The sequence below is a fragment of the Corapipo altera genome, unplaced genomic scaffold (assembly GCF_003945725.1).
Source record: "Corapipo altera isolate COAL_440 unplaced genomic scaffold, ASM394572v1 132948, whole genome shotgun sequence".
Taxonomy (NCBI): domain Eukaryota; kingdom Metazoa; phylum Chordata; class Aves; order Passeriformes; family Pipridae; genus Corapipo; species Corapipo altera.
This window is the reverse complement of record NW_020885326.1, coordinates 1-20,644: the sequence shown is the minus strand read 5'-3', so window position 1 is coordinate 20,644 and position 20,644 is coordinate 1. Positions and strand designations below refer to the sequence as shown.

Here is a 20,644-nt window from a genome sequence, read left to right as displayed (position 1 = left end):
TCCCCCAGCCCAGTGCCAGGCTCTGCTGCCCCCTCAGAATTGAACATTTTTGGCCGTCAATGACCCCGTGACCCGCCCCCCTCCAGCAGCCCCTCCCCAGCAGGGCGGTTCCAGCCGGGGGCAGCGGATAACGAGCGTAATTAGCGGGTAAATCCTCGTTCCGGGGATTATCAAATATAGACTCTAATCGTCCCCGGAGCTGCAGCCGTGGGGTGCCAGATGGGCCTCTCTGCCCCGCCGTGCTCCCTTCCTGCTCTCCGTGGGTTCGGGAGTGCTGGGGGCAGGTGGGGCCGGGGCAGAGGGGTCTCTGGACACTGAGGTCGTGATGGGCTGTGCTGTTCCCAGGGCTTGGAGCAAGGGGGCAGCTCCAGGGGCTGCAGGACACGGGGGATCCCGTCCCTTGGCTGTGACACCGTGTTGGGATGTCCTTGTTCTTGGAGCAGTGTCTCCAGGCAGGAGCTGGGGGCCCAGGCTGTCCCTGGGAGGTGCTGGCCTCTGTCCTGGGCCAGTCTGGTTGGGAAGGACCCCAAAGGGATCCCAAAGGGACCCCAGAGGGACCCCAAAGTCTGTTTAAAGAGCAGGAAGAGGGTGTTTCCTGGCTAATTTTTGGGATGAAATGGGTTGTGAATGCTTCATCCCTGTGTGACCTGAGATGTGAGAGTGACAGGCTGATTCCTTCTCCCGCTGCAGGGCTGGGTGACACTGGGTCACAGATGCCACCTCTCAGGGATGTGGAGGTGGCAGGGCCATGGTGGGTCCTGTGTGTGCCAGAGCAGGGCTGGGAATGGGGAGACTCCCAGGAATGCAGGGAAAGGCTGGTCCATGGCTCCTGCCTCGCTCAGGGCGTGTCAGGGTGGGCTCCCGGGCTCTGACACACTCTGGAATTATGGAATTTTTAGGTTGGAAAAGCCCCCTGAGCCCACCAAGTCCAACTGTTCCCCACTGACCGTGTCCCCACGTGCCACATCCACACGTGGCACGTGCCCAGCGCTGTCACCCTGGGGGTGGCTCCAGTCCTGTCCCCTCAGGTCACTGTCCCCTGCAGCCAGTTTGATCCCTGGGGTGTCCCCTCTGATGGGTCAGGTTTGTCCTGCCCCAGTGACATCCCTGTTCCTTTCATCCTCCCACCGGCATTCCCTGTGCCAGGGCTGGATTCCCAGCAGTGTGTGCTGGGGCTGGATCTCCCTCTCTGCTGGGCACCTGATCCCACTCTGGTCCCACTCTGATCCCGCTCTGATCCCGCTCTGATCCCGTCCTGGGGTGACCAGCCGGTGGCCAGGTCGGTGGCCAGGTCATTATCCCGGTGTTATCCAGGTCTCCATGTGGGAGCAGATGGCCCGTTTCAGCCCGGAGCAGGTCCCAGATGGTCTGTTTAATGCAGATGGGCCACCCCAAGCCCTGTTAATCCTTTAAAGGAACGACTAATCCGATGAGCTCCCGAACCCGCCCCATCCCAGCTGCCCAAACTGGGCCTGGATGAACCCGGGAACTGCTGTTCCTTGGGCTGGGTGACATCCCCATGGCAGCCTTCTGTGTCCCCAGGGGAGCTTGGGCTGAGATCCAAGGGGATTATTTTGGTGTTAATTGAGGGAAGGGGCCGTGACCCTTTGGAGTGGGGAGCTGAGCAGCACCTGGCACCACGAGCTGGGGGCTCCGTGGGAAAGAGCTGGAGTTAACCCTGTCAGCTCCTCTCCAAACCCCCCCAGAGCCAGGAATCCTCTCAGCTGCGATGATGCCAAAAGCTCCTTCTCCCTTCTCATGGATTTAGGATCAATAACCTCCCTTATGTGTCCCTGAGGGGTTTCAGGGGCAGCCCGAAGCATCCTACACTGTTCTCCTGTTGGTAAATTGCATTTCCTCACTGCTGCAGCATTTACTGGATCCTGGATGTGGAAAGAGCTTATATAGTCTGGATTTAGGGAGTGGAGCTGTGTGTGAGGAGAGGAGCTGGTTCATTAGAGCAGCTCTAATATCCTTAATTATCTTAAGGTTAAATCTGGGTGAGCCTGCACGTGGCTCCTCCAGGGCTGGACACGGCCCTTGGATCACTCAGGATTACGGCCACGGATCCAGGGTGCTTTTGTCTGGAAAAGCCCAGTAAGTGGTTCCTTTTCCCTGTGGTTTGGGAACACCTTCCACTATCCCAGGTTGCTCCAAGCCCCATCCAACCTGGCCTTGGACACTTCCAGGGATCCAGGGGCAGCCACAGCTTCTCTGGGTAACCTGTGCCAGGGCCTCCCCACCCTCACAGCCAGGAATTCCTGCCCAATATCTCATCTCTCCCTGCCCTCTGGCAGTGGGAAGCCATTCCCTGTGTCCTGTCCCTCCCTCCCTTGTCCCCAGTCCCTCTCCAGCTCTCCTGGAGCCCCTTCAGGCCCTGGAAGGGGCTCTCAGCTCTCCCTGGAGCCTTCTCTTCTCCAGGGGAACCCCCTCAGCTCTCCCAGCCTGGCTCCAGAGCAGAGGGGCTCCAGAACCCTGGAATGGGTTGGGTTGGGAGATATTGTAAATCCCACTGATTCCAACTCCCTTCCGTGGCCAGGGACACCTTCCACTTAGCAGGTTGCTCCATGCCCTGTCCAGCCTGGCCTTGGACTCTTCCAGGCGTTTGTGCCAGCTCCCAGAGCTGCTCGATTCCCTGATCCAGAGGTTATTCAGGAATCAGACCCCACCACAGATCAGTTGGGCACCGGGGGTCCCCATGTCATGGCAAACTGTGGGGCTGCCTCCAGGGAATGCCAGCCTGCTGGAGACAGGGGCCTTTAAAGGCTTTTTCCAGGACATGGGAAGGATTGTGCCGAGGGTCTGGGATTGCTGGAGGTGAAATTCCCTCTGTGTGTGGAGGGTCAGGTGTGCAGGTGCTGCTGGAGGGGGACGGTGGTGCTGCAGGTGCCAGGCAGGAATTTGGGGTCTGGGCCTGGCAGGGCAGCGAGGCTTGGGGACATGGCAGTGAGGGTTGGGGACACGGTGTCTGGCTGATGTGCTGGGTGCCCAGCACTCTCCACGGTGACTCCTTGGGGCAGGGGATCTTTAGGGCTGGGATCTTTAGGGCAGAGATCTTTAGGGCTGGGATCTTTAGGGCTGAGATCTTTAGGGCTGGGATCTTTAGGGCTGGGATCCTCAGGGCAGGGGATCTTTAGGGCTGAGATCTTTAGGGCAGGGATCTTTAGGGCAGAGATCCTCAGGGCAGGGGATCTTTAGGGCAGGGATCTTTAGGGCTGGGATCCTCAGGGCAGGGGATCTTTAGGGCAGGTGGTCTCCGAGGCCGTGGTGGTCTCTGCACACCCTCAGCCGTACAGGGGTGCCCTGAGCTCCTGGGAGTCCCCCCGTGTTGTCGGGAGGCGCTGGATGGGAGCGCGGCAGGATGGACGCGGCCCTGCAGCTGTCCGTGTGTCCATCTGTCCGTCCATCAGGCTCGGTTCCGCCCGTGTGTCCGTCTGTCCGTGCCCGGGGGCTGTGTCCGGCGGTCCCGGCGGGGGCGGGTCTGCCGCGGGCGCACCCACGGAGCCGTCTGGACCCGCCGGCCGTGCCGGGGGTGCTGAGCCGCTGCGGACCCCCCTGCCGGGAGCGGCATCGCCGTGCCCATCCTCACTCGCCATCCCGCTCATCCCATCGCCATCCGCGCCCCGCGGCTCGAGCGGCGCCGCCGGCGCGGCCCCTCCGCGGTGATGTCATGAGCCACCGGGGCGGTGGTTGGAGCCACCGCCGAGCGGGGACGAGCGGCCGCGGCCGGGGGGGCTGCGCTGGACCCCCCTGAGCCCCCGCTGAGCCCCCGCTGAGCCCCCGCTGGGCCCCGCCGACCCCCCCGGCCCCCTCCCGAGCCCCCGCAGGACCCGGCGGCGGCCGCGGCCATTTGCCGTGTCCGGCCGCGCTGACCCGCTGCTCCGTCTGCTCCCGCTCCTCCGCCGCGATGAGACAGGCCCCGGCCACCCGCAAGGTACGGTCCGTGCCCGCAGCCCCCGGGCCCCCGGCCCCGCAGCCCCCGGTCCCCCGGCCCCGCATCCTCTGGCCCCGCATCCTCCGGCATCGCATCCCCGGCATCGCATCCCCGCTTCCCGACCCGCCTCCTCCCGTTTTTCCCCGTTTTCCCCGCGTTGATGCTGCCGGGCTGTAATTGGGAGCGTGACGGGCTCGGGGGGCGGTGGGGGAGCAGCAGCAGCAGCGGGTCACGGCTGGCTTTGCCTCCCGAGCTCCCGGGTCCCCTCTCCGTGTCTCCGGCCGTGCCCGCGGCGGATGCAGCGGCTCTGCGGCTCCGCCGGGGCCGTTCCCGGCCCTGTCCCTGCCTCCGGTGCCATCCCTGTCCCTGCCTCCGGTGCCATCCCTGTCCCTGCTGCCGATGCCATCCCCACTGCCCTGGGGGTGCCGATGCCATCCCTGCTTCCAGGTGCCCAGCCTGGGGAGTCTGCATGTCCACACTCCCGTTTTTCCTGCCGCCGGGATCAGCCCCCGGCATTCCCGGAGGCGGGCAGTGCCCGGTCCCTGCCAGGCTGCCGTTCCCGCAGGTGACAGCGCGGGCATGGCTTATATGTTTATTTTTAGCGTAACCAGGATGACACTGCTCAGCTTAAAGAGAAATCCTGGGAATTTCTGGCTGATGCCGGGGAACAGACCCGAGCTGGGCTGGCTGTGCCTGTACCTGGCAGTAAATGCTCCTGGTTTACACCTGCACATCCCGAGCTCAGACACCGACACACCTGGTCACGTGTCCCTGCTAATCCGCTTCCAAATGGAAAGTTTTAGGGATGCTGTTTCCCTCCTCCCCAGCGGAGGGGGAGCAGGGGCTGCCGGTGCTCAGCACCACACCTGGATTTCATCCTGCTCTTCCCATTATTCCTCCCCCTGCACACGGGATCACAGCTGTGAGACTGGGTGTGGGCCGGGTGGTTGTTTAAAATGCAGAATTCCCAGGAATAGCCCAGGTAGCCACACCTTGAGTGGCTCATCCTGCTGCAGGCTGTGTCTGGAGAGGACTGGTCCAAAATTCCCGGGAGGTGAGTGGGATGGCATCCTGCCTGCTCGGGTGGGCAGCGTGGGCCTGCAGAGGGTCAGTTCCCAGGCATCACCTCCAGCACTGCCTGCCCTGCTCGGGAGCTGCTGCAGGAACCCTCCTGGAAGGTCCAGGGAATCCTTGGCAGCAGCAGCTGCGGTCTGGGAAGTTGGGCTTTTCCACATCAGGAACCCCCAAACCTCGTCCAGGAGAAGCGTTCAGTGGCTCCTCCCCTGTCCTGCTGGAAGGTGACATTCACACAGACCTGCTCACCCCCCCGACGCTCGGTGTTCCCACCTGGATCAGGATCCCCACGCTTGGAGCAGAACAAAGTCAGGAGGGACCTGCGGGACCTGCACCCCACGTTCAGCGGGCGATGCCGGCCCTGCCATAGGCAGTCGGTGGTATCCAGGAGGATTTCCAGGAGGATTTCCAGGAGGATGTTTCCAGAGTTGCTGCTGCCAGGAGCCAAGTCCATCTCGGAGCGCGCCGGTTTGGAGCCCCCGGCGCTCCCCAGGGATCAGAGGTTTTATAATGGCATCAAATATTGATGCAGCAGCATTACACAGCAGAGCCTGGAACCTCTGAGTGGAGCATTCCCAGAGGGGTGCTCGGAGCATCCCGGATCCAGGGGCCAGGTGTGGTTGGAGCATCTGCTCCCAGCGCGATGCCGTAATCCAGAGAATCCATGTTCCATCCTGGTCACCGTCCTGCCAAGGGCTTCCCAGAGCCCAGGAGTGACTGGCTGGTGCCAGCCGTGCCATGGGGACAGACAGAGGGACAGGGACAGCCAGCACGGAGAGGAGGCCAGCCCTGATGGAGAGAGCAGCTGGAGCATCCCAGAGCATCCCAGAGCTTCCCTCTGCCCCCTCTCCAAGGATCCCGGGGCTCTCAGAGCTTCAGCTTTTGGTGGTCTGCACATGGAGGGGACCAAAGCCCCGGAGGAGGCACAGAGCAGGATTATTCCCTGTCATTCCACATGGGTTTAGGGATAGTTACCAGGAGGTTTCTCCCTGGTTTTAGGGCTTGGTGTGGTTTGAGGTGGGGTTTGAGTTGGAGTCCCCCCATCCCATGGCCTGGACAGGGCTCAGTGTCCCCCAGGACAGGACTCAGTGTCCCCCAGGAAAAGGCTTGGTGTCCCCCCCTCATTGTCCCCCATCCCATGGCCCAGGACAAGGCTCAGTGATCTCTGGTGACATTTCCCTGTGTCCAGGGACTCTGAGGTTGGTGTGGGACCCCCAGCCCTGCCCTACTGCAGGGGCTCCTGTGCCAACAGCACAGGGCAGGGCACCTGGAGCACCGTGCCCAGCGTGTGTGGCAGGGAGTGGGGGCATCTCCACGGCTGCAATCCCCAAGTGGTTTTCAGTTTTCCAAGTGTTTCCCAGATTTTTGTTGCTGCTCCATGTAATCAGTGCTCAGTTGGACTTTGGGAAGATGCCAGAGTGCTCCTGAAGGGCTTCCTGAGCCAGCCCTGAGGGTTTGGAATTTGCACTGTTGTCATTCCATTTTCCTGGCAAGTTTGGCCACGCAGATGCTGTGGAAGATGGGAATGTCTCCCTTGGGATTGAAGTGGGTGTCCTGTGGAGTGCAGCCTTTGGGAAAAGGCTGGAAGTGAGCAGAGAAGGGTTTAGCCAAAGGAATGCCAGAGGACATTTGGAAATGAAAACACATCCAGGTTTATTCTGAAGAAAGAAAATCCAGTTCCGAGGTGTCCTGGCCCTCAGGGGGAGCACGGCTGTGTTGGATATTGATCCCTGAGGGGCTCCCTGTGCCCCCTGTCCCAGCTGCATCCTGGGCTGGGATCGTGTGGCAGCACCATTATCCATCTGTTCTGTTCCTGGTTATTCCCAGCTGGGATTAGGTCATGGAATCAAATGAAGGACAATGTGGAAGGTTTGACACGTACTCCAAAGCTGCCTCTGGGCAGATGTTCCCTCTGCCCACGCTGGGGGCTCCTGCCCATCCACTGCCCCCCGGACCAGCCTCGCCACTCCCTCTCTGCCATCAATTAGGGATTGTTTTTAATGGGAAAAATACTCATTAATTTCATGTTTGTCTCCCCATGGCCTCCCCCCCTCTGAGCTGCTGCTGGGCACTGCTGCATGTGTGGGTGCATGGAGGGGTGGGGGGGTCCTGCTCCAAAGGCATGGATGGTTTAATTCCAGCCATGGATGGAAAAGTTGGAAGTGTGGGAGCAGCTCTGTGATGTCCCTGGGATTTATGGTTAAAGAGTTCAGAGCCCTGGGGGCTCCAGGCCCTTTGGAAAACAGAGGGATGAGGGGAGGGAGTAATCCTGTCTAAAATGAATCCCTTCAGCCTCCTGCTCCGGGGGCATCTGGGAAAGGTGTGGGGGGTCAAACCCCCTGTGGAGCCTGGAGTGCCCTGCCAGCCTGGACCAGGCTGTGCCTCTGGAGATACAAATTCCTTGGAAATAAAGGTGGATGTGCCCCGGGGTGTCCATGGGGTCGGGGTGGGGGTTCAGACAGTCCTCTCTGTCCCCAGCTCTGTCCCCACGTGGGGCTGGAGGGGGAGAATGGGGCCAGGCTGGGGGGGAGCAGGGGCTGCTCTGGCTCTGGGCTCCCCTGGTCCCACGGGAGCTGTGCCAGGGGGTCCATGGGAGCTGTGCCAGGGGACCCCACGGGATCTGTGCCAGGGGGTCCACGAGATCTGTGCCAGGGGACCCCACGGGATCTGTGCCAGGGGGTCCATGGGATCTGTGCCAGGGGACCCCACGGGATCTGTGCCAGGGGACCCCACGGGATCTGTGCATGGGGCTCCACCGGAGCTGTGCCGGGGGTTCCATGGCAGCTGTGCCTGCAGGTCCCCTGGACTGGCCTTGGGGGTGTGTTAACGAGCTCCCACCTGCTGCCAGCTCACTAACGATGCCGGGCTCAGCTGGTGCCCCGGGCACACTAACGATGCCGGGCACTAACGAGGCCGTGCTGTGTTTTGTCTCCTTTCCTGCTCTGCCGCCGCCGGCTGTTCTGTGCTCCGGCTGTTCTCTGCTCCTCTGTCCTGTGACTGTCTGTCCTCTCTGCTTCTGCTCCCGCTGCCCTCCAGACCAGCACCCGCCGGCCCAAGGTGAGCAGCTGGGGGGGCACCGAGCGTGGGGGGCACGGGGCACTGACAGCTCCGGGGGTGCCAACCCCACACAAGCACAGCTCATGGGGTGCCAACCCCACACAAACACAGCTCTGGGGGTACCAACCCCACACAAACACAGCTCATGGGGTGCCAACCCCACCCCAAACCTGGCCCATGGGGTGCCAGTCCCGCCGTTGGTCCCTCTTGTCCTTCCACCTGGTTACGCAGAGCCCAGAGGAGCTCCCGGCAGTGATGGGCCCCTCTGGAGCGGGTCCAGATCCCTGGGGATCCCTTCCCTGGGTGAAATGGCCATGGGAGAGCTCGGCTGAGGGAGCAGAGTGTGGAATCTGTGTGGCAGTGCCCAGGCTCTGCTGGGGGGTCTCTGCTGGGGGGTCCCTGCGGGGGTTGCTGATCCCTGACTGTCCCACCCTGTGTGGGGTGTTTTTCGGTGGGATCTTGAACCTTTCCTGGCAGAGGAGAGAGGGGAGAGCCCGAGGTGTCCTGCAGGGCTGTGTGGTTCCAGCCTGTGCTTGGGACCAGCAGGATCCACCTTGGGAAGGGACTCATGGCCGGAGGAGAGGAAACGTGGAGAGAAATCCTCAAAAAGCTCTTTAACAGTGGAGTTTGGGTTTGGAAATGGAGAGTGTTCTGTCTCCCCTGTGCTGGGGGGGCTGCAGGAGGGGCTCCATCCTCCCTCGCTGCTCCTGGCTGCTCCTGGCTGATTCCATCAGCCCCGGGGCACTGGGATCCCGTCCCATTCCCTCGGTTTGAGTGGCTCTTGTTCCTGGTCTCTGTGCAGGGTGGAGCTGTGATGGGATGTCCTGTGGGACCTCCTGATCCTTTGGCCTCACACCAGCACTGGGCAGGGGTTAGATGGAGTTAGGTGTTGGGATGGAGTGGGTTGGTTTGGAAGGGACCCAAAGCCCATCCAGTTCCACCCAAGGACACCTTCCACTATCCCAGACTGCTCCAAGCCCTGTGCAACCTGGCCTTGGACACTTCCAGGGATGGGGCAGCCACAGCTTCTCTGGAAAATCCATTCCAGTGCCTCACCACCCTCACAGGGAGGAGCCTCTTCCCAGTATCCCACCTCTCCCTGCCCTCTGTGAGGGGTTTGTGGTCCCTAAAGCACCAGGAACACAAACATCCCTGTTTTGAGTTGTGTCTGGGAGGAGGCACATGGGGCCCAGTGCTGCTGAGATGTTTCCTGTTCTCCATCCCTGGGAGAGCCAGGATCACCCCAGGAGGGCAGGCTGGCCATGTCCAAGGGGCTCTGGACCTGCTGCAGTCGATTTAACTCCGATTTGCCTCTATTTTGGGAAAAACAAGGGGAGAGGGCGGGTGCTGCTCCTGCCTGGCTGTGTCCCTGCCCAGCCACGGGTGGAACCACACACCTGGTGAAACCTCAACAAATCCAATTTCCAGGAGTAAAGTAAAGTCAGGAAATTTAATTTACACAGCCAGAGGTGAGTGCTCCAGAAACAGGGTCTGTGAGGAGACCAGCAGGGCCTGGGGGCACCCAGTGCTTCCCTCGGGCACCAGCTCCCCTTTTCCCATTCCTGGGTTCGGCCTGCGTGCTGGGTCCCACTGATTAATTAACAGCCTCTTAAGCACTGATGAAGCAGCTCCAGGCCCTGGACTGTGGGAACTTGCTCCTTGTTCATTTTCCCTTTGTTTCCTTAAAACTGGGTTCCTGTCTTGGTGAGCTCTGAGTTTTTGCTGTCTCACCCTCTGGAGCAGGGACCTTTAATCCTGGAATCCTGGAATGGTTTGGCTTGGGAGGGACCTTGGAGATCATCCAGTGCCACCCCCTGCCATGGTGGCACTAGGACCAGGTTACTCCAAGCCCTGTCCAACCTGGCCTTGGACACTTGCAGGGCTGGGGCAGCCCCAGCTGGTCTGGGAGCTTCCCTTCCCCAGTGGATTATCCATGAATTCTGGCTGAGCCCGGCTCCTCTGGAGCAGTGTGAGGTCCCAGCCTTCCCGGGGGTCACGAGTGGCACAGGCAGGGCTGGGTGTCCCCACTGTCACCTGGGAACGGGCGTCTGGGCACCACCTGGAGCAGCCCCCGGGGAGGTGAGAGCTGAGGGATGCCCTCTCTGGGTGTGCCCTGACCCCTCCCTGTGCTCTGTTCCAGCCCACCCGCACCCCCACATCGTCCGGCGGGGCCGGGCCCTCGGGGTCAGCCTCGGCCTCGGGGGGGGAGATGAGCAGCAGCGAGCCCGGGACCCCCGCCCAGACCCCACTGGTGGCCCCCGTGATCCCCACGCCCGGCCTGCCCTCCCCGGGGGCACCCCCCGTGCCCTCGCCCACCAAGGTGAGTCGTGCCCAGGTGAGCCCAGGGCTCTCCCTCCTGCCTGGGGAGGCAAAGCCCACCCGGACAGCTCTGACACTTCCCAGACTTGGGGGTTTCCAGTGGTTACATCAGCAGAGTTATTCCTGCCTTGATCTTTAAAGTCGTTCTTCATCGCTTCTATCCTGATTTGATTCATTAATTAATTAGGGCTTGGGAGAGATTTGGGGCACAAGGGTAGGGAGGGAATAGTGGGAGAGGACAAGGAGCTGGTTCTGGGGTTGGGTATGGAGGGGAGGGGGCTGGAGAAGGCACCAGGGGGTGGGAAGAGGGGATATTCCCACCCATGTCCCCGGTTCCCTGAGCTCTCTGGGAACTGTTTTCTGTACCTGGGTGCAGAAGTGGTTTTATTGGTGGTGCTGCTGGCACCCCCCAGGGCTGGGGAAGCACCAGAGGGGGAATCCAGGGGGGTTTCCCATGTTGTGTAGGGTTTTTCCAAGACCTGTTCCTTGCTGTCAGTAGCTTTGGGAGTTGGAGCTTTATCCATGAAGCTGCTGCCAGGGAGCAGGGTCACATCCCCTCATCCCCACAGCCCTTCCCCTGGGTCCTGCTGTGCTGGCTCAGCCTTTCCCTGCCCTCGGAGCTGAGCTGCTGGAAAAGGACCTGGATCAGTTTTCCCTGGGGGCAGATCACCTGGGAATGACCTGGATGCTGCAGTGGGATTGAGCAGGTGCTGGTGGAGAGTGTAGGATCATCTCAGGGGGAGCCAGAGGCATCACTGCCAGGGATGGGGCAGCCACAGCTGCTCTGGAAAAATCCATTCCAGGGCCTCCCCACCCTCCCAGGGAGGAACTCCTTCCCAGTATCCCATCTAGCCCTGCCCTCTGGCAGTGGGAAGCCGTTCCCCCTTGTCCTGGCACTCCAGGCCCTTGTCCCTCTCTTAAACTGCCCCAAACTTGATGCCAAAAGTCAGACCAGGTTCCATGGGGTTCCAGGAATGTCCCCAGAACCCTGTCCAAGGGATGTCCCTGCTCCTTTCCTAACTCTTGGCTTGCTGCTGCAGGAGGAGGAGAATCTCCGTGCCCAGGTCAGGGACCTGGAGGAGAAGCTGGAGACACTGAAGATCAAACGGAATGAGGACAAGGCAAAGCTCAAAGAGCTGGAGAAGTACAAGATCCAGCTGGAGCAGGTGCAGGAATGGAAGAGCAAGATGCAGGAGCAGCAGGCCGACCTCCAGAAGCGCCTGAAGGAGGCCAAGAAGGTCAGTGAGTGTCCCTGGGAGAGGGGCAGCGCTGGGAGAGGTGACTGCAGGGGGAATTCCAGCCTTGATTGCCTTTCCATGAAGAAATTTTCCCAGTATCCAACCTAAACCTCCCCTCATACAACCTGAGGCCATTTCCTCTGCTCCTGGTCAGCATCGGGTTTATTTGGGAATTGGGCTGAGGGAGATGGGATGTTGCTTTCTCTCTTCCCTCTCTTCAGGTACTTCCCCTCTCTCCAGGTGCTCCCTTTCCCCCTCTCTCCCCATGGACAGGTGTCCTTGTCCTGGTACCTGTGCCTGCAGTTCCCAGCACTCCATCCAAGCAGCCAAGGAGCATTTCCTTCTCCCTGCCCTGCTTTTCCAGGGTGGATTCCTGTTTTGTTTCCCCTAAGGATTTACTTGTCTGCTCCAGTATTCCCTGTCTCCATGCCTTCATCCTCACCTGGAGATGGTTTTCCTACCAGGCTCTCTGTGGGTGTGGAGCAGGGAAGAGGGGAGTGGGACACCCCGGAGCGCTGCCCATGGGCCGTCCCCTCTCATCCCAAGATAAAGCTGGTGCTGCTTGGATTTGAGCTCGTCTGGGAGAGCCCCAGGGGACACTGATGCCCTGAGGCCCGTTGTGGGGTGTCCCCAGGTCGTCCCGGGGGTGCCCTGACCCCCTGTGCCCCGCAGGAGGCCAAGGATGCCCTGGAGGCCAAGGAGCGGTACATGGAGGAGATGGCGGACACGGCCGACGCCATCGAGATGGCCACGCTGGACAAGGAGATGGCCGAGGAACGCGCCGAGTCCCTGCAGCAGGAGGTGGACTCCCTCAAGGAGAAGGTGGAATATCTCACCATGGACCTGGAGATCCTCAAGCACGAGATCGAGGAGAAAGGTGGGACGGGAGAGGGGCTTCGGAAAAGGTCCTGGAGGGACAGGACAAGGGGGAACGGCTTCCCACTGCCAGAGGGCAGGGCTAGGTGGGATACTGGGAAGGAATTCCTCCCTGGGAGGGTGGGGAGGCCCTGGAATGGATTTTTCCAGAGCAGCTGTGGCTGCTCTATCCCTGTAAGTGTCCAAGACCAGGTTGGAGCTACCTGGTCTAGTGGAAGGTGCCCCTGCCTGTGTCAGGGGTGGCACTGGGTGGGAGTTAAGGTCCCTTCCCACCCAAACCAGTCTGGGATTCTGTGATTCCACAGCTCTTCCCTTGCTCCGCAGGCTCTGATGGAGCAGCATCCAGCTACCAGGTCAAACAGCTGGAGGAGCAGAACGCCCGGCTCAAGGAGGCTCTGGTCAGGTGGGAGCCCAGCTCTGCTTCCCAAAGCTCCTTCCCAGGCCCCCTGTGCTCCCCCAGGCCCTCCCTGGAGCAGCCCGTGGAATCCCTGCTGATGGGCAGTGTCTGGGGAGGGAACAGGACCTTGTCCCTGCCTGGGCCCTGACGGGAGCTGTGTCTGTCCCAGGATGAGGGACCTGTCGGCCTCGGAGAAGCAGGAGCACGTGAAGCTGCAGAAGCAGATGGAGAAGAAGAACACGGAGCTGGAGTCGCTGCGGCAGCAGCGGGAGAAGCTGCAGGAGGAGGTGAAGCAGGCGGAGAAGACGGTGGATGAGCTGAAGGAGCAGGTGAGTCCTTGGGGAGGAGGTGGGAAGGGAGGTTTGGGGGCATTTGGGGCCCTTTGGGGCCATTGGGGGCGTTGAGCAGCTGCTGGGTCAGCTCCTGGAGAGCTGCATGCAGGGATGCCGTGGTGATACACCCCTGGTCCCATATTCCCTAATTCCAAGCCATATTCCAGCAGTGGGGCAGTGCTGGGCTCTGCCTGGCCATGGGATGACTCCTGAGCACTGGGCATGGATGATGCTCCGTGTTCCCAGGGCTGCTCCATGTGGTCATTGTCAACTGAGCTGGAATTCCAGCCTTGTGCCCTGAGCCACAGCCCAGGAGCCAGGAACAGCTCCAGGAGCCAAAGCCAAGGCTCTTCCCACGTGGGGTCTTCCTCCTGGAGCTGCCAGCTGGATGGGTTTGCTCTCCTGAGGGATGCTTTTCCCTGCTCCCAGGAGGGAGCTGAGCACTGTCTGCCCTGCCCTCAACCCAGGATGGGGCGAGGAGTTCCTCAGCCACGTGCCACAGCCTGGCAGAGGGATCCCACGGGGTGTGACAGGATTTGGGAGCTGCTGGCTGTGGTGCTGAGCTCCAGGATGCAGTGGGATGTGTGTCCTGGCAGGGGGATGGATTGGGATGTGGATTTGGATTGGGTTGCAGAGGGATGGATCAGCATGTGTGTCATGGCAGGGGGGTGGGCTGGGGTGTGGATGTGGATTGGGATTGGATTGGAGGTGGATGGATTGGGATGTGGATGTGGGTGTGGGTGTGGATGTGGATGTGGGTGTGGGTGTGGATGTGGATGTGGATGTGGATTGGATTGCAGATGGAAGGATTGGGATGTGGATGTGGATTGGATTGCAAGGGAATGGATGTAGATGTGGATGTAGATGTGGATGTGGATGTGGATATTGATGTGGATGTGGATGTGGATTGGATTGGATTGGATTGGATTGGATTGGATTGGATTGCAGGTGGATGCAGCTCTGGGTGCCGAGGAGATGGTGGAGACTCTGACGGAGAGAAACCTGGACCTGGAGGAGAAGGTCCGGGAGCTGCGTGAGACCGTCGGGGACCTGGTGAGGAGGATTCCCCCGGGATCGGGGCTGCTCCAGGGGGCCGGGGCTGGAATGCTGGGAGGGCTGGGGGCTGGCCCAGCCCCGGGAGCTGTGGGATCCAGGGAAGCTCCCCTGGACCCCGGGGTGTGACCGTGTGCCCCCTGCCCCTCCCCACAGGAGGCCATGAACGAGATGAACGACGAGCTGCAGGAGAACGCGCGGGAGACGGAGCTGGAGCTGCGGGAGCAGCTGGACATGGCCACGGGCCGCGTGAGGGAGGCTGAGAAGCGCGTGGAGGCGGCGCAGGAGACCGTGGCCGACTACCAGCAGACCATCAAGAAGTACCGGGAGCTCACGGCTCACCTCCAGGTGCTGCCCCTTGGAGCCCCCAGTGCTCATCCCAATGCCCCCTCAGTGGGAACATCCCCAGGGAAGGTGTCCCTGGGGCAGGACAGGCGGCTGCCTCCTGCTCCCGTGGGATCTGGGCACAGCTGCCTCCTGCTCCCGTGGGATCTGGGCACGGCAGGACACGGCTGGTGCCTGGGAGTGGTTCCTCATGGAGCTTCTCTGGGAAAGCCCCCAGTGCATTCTCCCATAGAGATAAGCTGGGAGAGCTGGGGGTGTCCAGCCTGGAGAAGAGAAGGCTCCTGGGAGACCTTGGAACCCCTTCCAGTGCCAGGGGCTCCAAGAGAGCTGGAGAGGGACTTTGGGCAAGGACCTGGAGGGCCATGGAATGCCTTCCCGCTGGAAAAGTGGAGATTTAGATGGGATATTGGGAAGAAATTCTTCCTGGTGATGGTTGTCCCAGCCCTGGCCTCAGGTCTCCTGGCAGGGAAAGGAGGCAGGGAATGAGCCTGGGGATTCCTTGGCTGTAGGACAGTTCCTGGAATGCACTCGGTGCCTCTCCCTCCCCCCCCCCCGTCCCCGGGGGTTTTAGAAGGGGACCCCCCCAAGAGGGGGCACCGGGAGGTTTGGGGGGGCTTGCTGAGGGTGTGGGGTTCCCTGTCTCTGTGCTGGTGTCCCTGTGTCCCACCACCCCCTCCCCGTGCCCAGGACGTGAACCGGGAGCTCATGAGCCAGCAGGAAGCGTCTGCGGAGAAGCAGCAGCAGCCGCCCCCCGAGATGTTCGACTTCAAGATCAAGTTTGCAGAGACAAAAGCCCACGCCAAGGTAGGGAGAGCTGGGTGGGGCAGCCGTGCCCTGGGACATGCTCCTGAGGCACTGGCACCAGGGTGTTCCCAGAGCTGTGGCTGCCCCTGGATCCCTGGCAGTGTCCAAGGCCAGGCTGGACGGGGCTTGGAGCAGCCTGGGATAGTGGGAGGTGTCCCTGCCCGTGGCAGGGGGTGGCAGTGAGATCCCAGCCAGGGAATGAGGCTTTGCCATGTCCTGGAGGAGCAGGATTCCCACTGCTGAGGAGCCTGGGCTGGGCTGTGCCGGGGGTGCAGAGCAGCTGGTGACACCGTGTCCCACAGGCCATCGAGATGGAGCTGCGGCAGATGGAAGTGCAGCAGGCGAACCGCCACGTGTCCCTCCTCACCTCCTTCATGCCTGACAGCTTCCTGCGGCACGGCGGGGACCACGACTGCGTCCTGGTGCTGCTGCTCATCCCCCGCCTCATCTGCAAGGTGGGACAGGCTGGGAGTGAACACCTGGGCTCTCTGTCCCGCCTGGAGTCGGGGTTTGCAGTGTTTACTGGTGGAGAACTTCCAAAAGTTCATGGGAGACTGCAGTTCTCCCCCTGGTGGGGATTAGGCTGGATATTGGGAAAATTCCTTCCTGGAGAGGATTGTCAAGCATTGGAAGAGGCTGCCCAGGGCAGGGGGGAGCCCCCATCCCTGGGGGGAATTAACAGCCCTGTGGATGTTGGTCGTGGTCTTGGACCTGGGGACATGGTCAGCGGTGGCCTTGGCAGTGCTGGGGGAGCAGTTGGGCTTGATGGTCTTAAGGACATTTTTCCAACCCAAATAATTCCATGATTCCATGATTCTAAAGTGGTCTGGGAGAAGGGAGGGGGAGGAGGCAGGCCCCTGCCCATGGGGGTGGTGGCACTGGTGGGTCACTCTTTCCCAGGACCCGTCACTTTTGGGGATGTGGAGGGTGTGTGGCTGCTCCGTGGCTGAGCGGGACGGAGCAGGGAAGCTCGGGGTGCCCTGAGGGCTCTCCCTGTGTGTCCCCAGGCGGAGCTGATCAGCAAACAGGCCCAGGAGAGGTTCGAGCTGAGCGAGAGCTGCGCGGAGCGCGCGGGGCTGCGCGGGGCCGCGGGGGAGCAGCTCAGCTTCGCCGCCGGGCTCGTGTACTCCCTGAGCCTGCTCCAGGCCACGCTCCACAAATACGAGCAGTGAGTACCTGCGCCCCCAATCCCACCCCCACAGCCTCTGGGAGCCGAGTCACAGGGCCCTGGGGAGCCAGGCTGGAAAGGAGTGTTGGGATCCCCCTTATTGCCTTGGGAGGGGTCACTTCTCAATGACCCTCCTTGTGTCCCCCATGAGAGGTGACATGGGAGGGGATTTTGGGAGCAAGCCAGAATAGAAATAAGCAGCAGGATCCCCTTACTGCCTTGGGAGGGGTCACTTCTCTGTGCCCCCCTTGTGTCCCCCCGGAGGTGACCCAGGAAGGGCCCAGCTCTCAGCACCAGCCAGGGCTCGGCCGTGTCTCTGTCCCAGGGCAGCACCTCGGGGCTCCCATTTTCCGTGTCCTCCCCCGAGGTGCATCCCAGCCCCTTTCTGACTGTCCCTGTGCCCCAGGGCCCTCAACAAGTGCAGTGTGGAGGTGTACAAGAAGGTGGGGACCCTGTACCCCGAGATGAGTGTCCATGAGCGCTCCCTGGACTTCCTGATCGAGCTGCTCCACAAGGACCAGCTGGACGAGACCGTCAATGTGGAGCCGCTCACCAAAGCCATCAAGTACTACCAGGTGGGGCTGGGGGGACACGGGGGGACAGGTATCACCTCACCTGTTGGGTGTCCTGCCTTGGATCCGTCACTCACGGGGCACATGGATCAGCTGGGGTTTGGCTCCTTGGCAGCCCTTTCCTTTGGGTGTCCTCACCCAGAACACCCAGGATTGAGGCTGTGTCCCCTGGGGCCGTGTCCCTGCACCATGTCCCCAGGGATGTGATTCTCCCATCCCACATTCCTGTACCCCACCTGCAGGCCAGGTTGGCTGACCTGTGGAATTAAGAACCACCCGCTCTTTTGGGGGGTCTCTGGTGGGGTCACTGCACAAATTGTCACTTCCAGTTAAAAATTGGGCTAAACCCTTGAGGTTTGGAGTTTGTTGGGGGTTCCCTCAATTGGGTTGTTCACCTGCATGTGTGGGAACAATCCTGCCATTCCCACAGCACCTGTACAGCATCCACCTGGCTGACCAGGCTGAGGACTGCACCCTGCAGCTGGCTGACCACATCAAGGTGAGAGGGAACCCTGACACTTTCCTGATCCCTGGTCTCTGCCTTTGTGCCCCCCGGGATCCCTCTGGGAGCTGAGGTGCCCCTGCTGCCCCTTCCCAGTGCAGTAGCTCTTCCCCAGTGGTGGCACGAGGGCTCTGGGGTCAGGAGGGGGACATGGGGACAGAGTGGATGAGAAGAGGGAGGGGAGCATGGAGACCCTCGTGTCGGGGAGGCAGGGTGTATCCCAGAGTTCCTGAGGGAAGGATCAGTGTCCTGCTCCCCACAGAGTGAAACCAAAATAGGCCAGAAATAGCCTGACTGCCTCAGCCCATTTCCCTGGGCCTGAAAATCCCAGGGTGGTGGGAGGGTCCATCCTGGAATTCCTGGGGCCCCAGTGTGCCCCAGAGTGCCCCAGTTGGCCCCAGAGTGCCCCAGGGCCCTCCCTGACCTGTGCTCGTGCCCACAGTTCACCCAGAGTGCCTTGGACTGCATGGGGGTGGAGGTGTGTCGGCTCCGGGCCTTCCTCCAGGTAGGACCTTCCTCCAGGTAGGACCTTCCTCCAGGTAGGACCTGCTGGGAAGGCTGTGTGTGTGCCAGCTCCCTGCTGTCCCTGTGCCTGAGGTCCCTCTGTGTCCCTGTGTCCCTCTGAGGTCCCTCTGTGTCCCTGTGCCCCTCTGTTCCTGTGTCCCTCTGACTGAAGTTCCTCCTCTCCCCTTTCCCCTCTAAGGTCCCTCTGTGTCCCTCTGAGGTCCCTCTCTACTCCAGTGTCCTTCTGAGGTCCCTGTGTGTCCCTGTGTCCCTCCGAGGTCCCTGTGTGTCCCAATGTCCCTCTGAGGTGCCCCTGTGTCCCCAGGCCGGGCAGGAGGCAGCAGACCTGGCCATCCTGCTCAAGGACCTGGAGACATCCTGCAGTGACATCCGCCAGTTCTGCAAGAAGATCCGTCGCCGGATGCCGGGCACGGATGCGCCGGGAATCCCCGCGGCCCTGGGCTTTGGAACACAGGTGAGCAGGGACCCCCCTCAGCCACAGACTGGGAGCTGTGGGATGGACTGGGCAGCAGCTGACGCCCTGTGGAAGCTGAGCAGCAGCTCAGGGCAGAGGGAAATGGTGTGAGCTGAGCTGGGATCGTGGAATCAAGGACTGGTTTAGGTCCTTAGTCCATTGAGTCCAGCCATTCCCCAGCACTGCCAGGGACACCCCTGACCGTGTCCCCAAGTGCCACATCCACAGGGTGTGAAATCCCCCCAGGGATGGGGACTCCCCCCTGCCCTGGGCAGCTGTGCCAGGGCTGGACAGCCCTTTCCAGGAGGAATTTTCCCAATATCCAACCTGAGCCTCCCCTGGCACAGCTGGAGGCCGTTCCCTCTCCTCCTGTCCCTTGTTCCCTGGGAGCAGAGCCCGAATCCCTCCCGGCTCCCCCCTCCTGTCAGGGGGTTGCAGAGCCAGAAGGTCCCCCCTGAGCCTCCTTTTCTCCAGGCTGAGCCCCCCCCAGCTCCCTCAGCTGCTCCTGCTGCTCCAGCCCCTTCCCAGCTCCATTCCCTGGACACAGACGGACATGGTGTCTGTGGGTTTCGTGTTCCCAGCTGGGATGGGGGTCTGGGCTCACACCTGCCTCTCTCCATCCCTCAGTTATTCTCCCCTATCCCGGTGTTTCCCCCCTCCCAGTGACACTCTCTGAGCTGGGCAGGATCCCAGCCTGGGGGGGGGTGTTCCCTGAGCTGTGCCATTCCCTGCCATCCCGTTCCCTGGAGCTGTGCCATTCCCTGCCATCCCATTTCCCTGAGCTGTGCCATTCCCTGCCATCCCGTTCCCTGGAGCTGTGCCCTTCCCTGCCATCCCATTTCCCTGGAGCTGTGCCATTCCCTGCCATCCCGTTTCCCTGGAGCTGTGCCATTCCCTGCCATCCCGTTCCCTGGAGCTGTGCCATTCCCTGCCATCCCGTTCCCTGGAGCTGTGCCATTCCCTGCCATCCCGTTCCCTGGAGCTGTGCCATTCCCTGCCATCCCGTTCCCTGAGCTGTGCCCTTCCCTGCCATCCCATTTCCCTGGAGCTGTGCCATTCCCTGCCATCCCATTTCCCTGGAGCCGTGCCATTCCCTGCCATCCCATTTCCCTGAGCTGTGCCATTCCCTGCCATCCCGTTCCCTGGAGCTGTGCCATTCCCTGCCATCCCATTTCCCTGGAGCCGTGCCATTCCCTGCCATCCCGTTCCCCCCAGGTGTCGGACACGCTGCTGGAGTGCCGCAAGCACCTGACCTGGGTGGTGGCCGTGCTGCAGGAGGTGGCAGCAGCCGGGGCCCAGCTCATCGCGCCCCTGGCCGAGACCGAGGGGCTGCCGGCCCCGCGCCTGGAGGAGCTGGCCTTCAAAGTCAGCGAGCAGGTGGGGCCAGGGGCAGCTCCGGGGCTCAGCCCGCTGGGAATGGGCCGGGAATGTCACTGGGAAAGGCCACGCGGGGTGTGCGGCCCCTGCCCTGTGCTGCCTGTCCCTGCGGCTGTGAGCGTGGCCCAGGGGTCCAGCCACGTCCTTCCCACCCTTCCCAGATCTATGGCTCGCCGGGGATCAATCCCTACGAGTGCCTGAGGCAGTCCTGCAGCATCCTCATGGCCACCATGAACAAGATGGCCACGGCCATGCAGGAGGGCGAGTACGACGCCGACCGCCCACAGAACAAGGTGGGTGCGGCCGTGCCCCGGCACCAGCCACGGGCCCTGCCCTGCCGGGAGGGACGTGGGCAGGGAGCTGGGCAGGGCAGTTTCTGGGGCTGTCCCTGCCATCCCAACCCGCCCTGTCCCGCTGTGCCAGCCCACGCCCCCGGCAGAGCTCCGGGCGGCCGCGCTCCGGGCGGAGATCACGGACGCCGAGGGGCTGGGGCTGAAGCTGGAGGACAGGGAGACGGTCATCAAGGAGCTGAAGAAGTCCCTTAAGATCAAGGTAAGGTGTTCCTTACTGATCCCTGCCTGTTCCTCACCCATCCCTGCCTGTTCCTCACCCATCCC

General features: G+C 61.8%; 1 protein-coding gene across 1 annotated transcript; it reads left to right on the top strand.

Annotated features, from left to right (window-relative positions):
* Window positions 1–3,503: 3,503 nt before the first annotated feature.
* LOC113940393 (dynactin subunit 1) lies at window positions 3,504–20,579 on the top strand (the record flags this gene model as incomplete). The annotated part of the gene is made up of 19 exons (XM_027631533.1): window positions 3,504–3,934; window positions 8,045–8,065; window positions 10,206–10,385; window positions 11,425–11,622; window positions 12,295–12,499; window positions 12,823–12,901; window positions 13,065–13,224; window positions 14,176–14,280; window positions 14,437–14,628; window positions 15,313–15,429; window positions 15,732–15,884; window positions 16,437–16,597; window positions 17,004–17,172; window positions 17,600–17,668; window positions 18,114–18,176; window positions 18,501–18,650; window positions 19,866–20,027; window positions 20,189–20,320; window positions 20,451–20,579. Coding segments are annotated over exons 1-19 (2,472 nt in total), but the record flags the coding sequence as incomplete, so codon positions are not given.
* Between the last annotated feature and the right edge of the window lie 65 nt (window positions 20,580–20,644).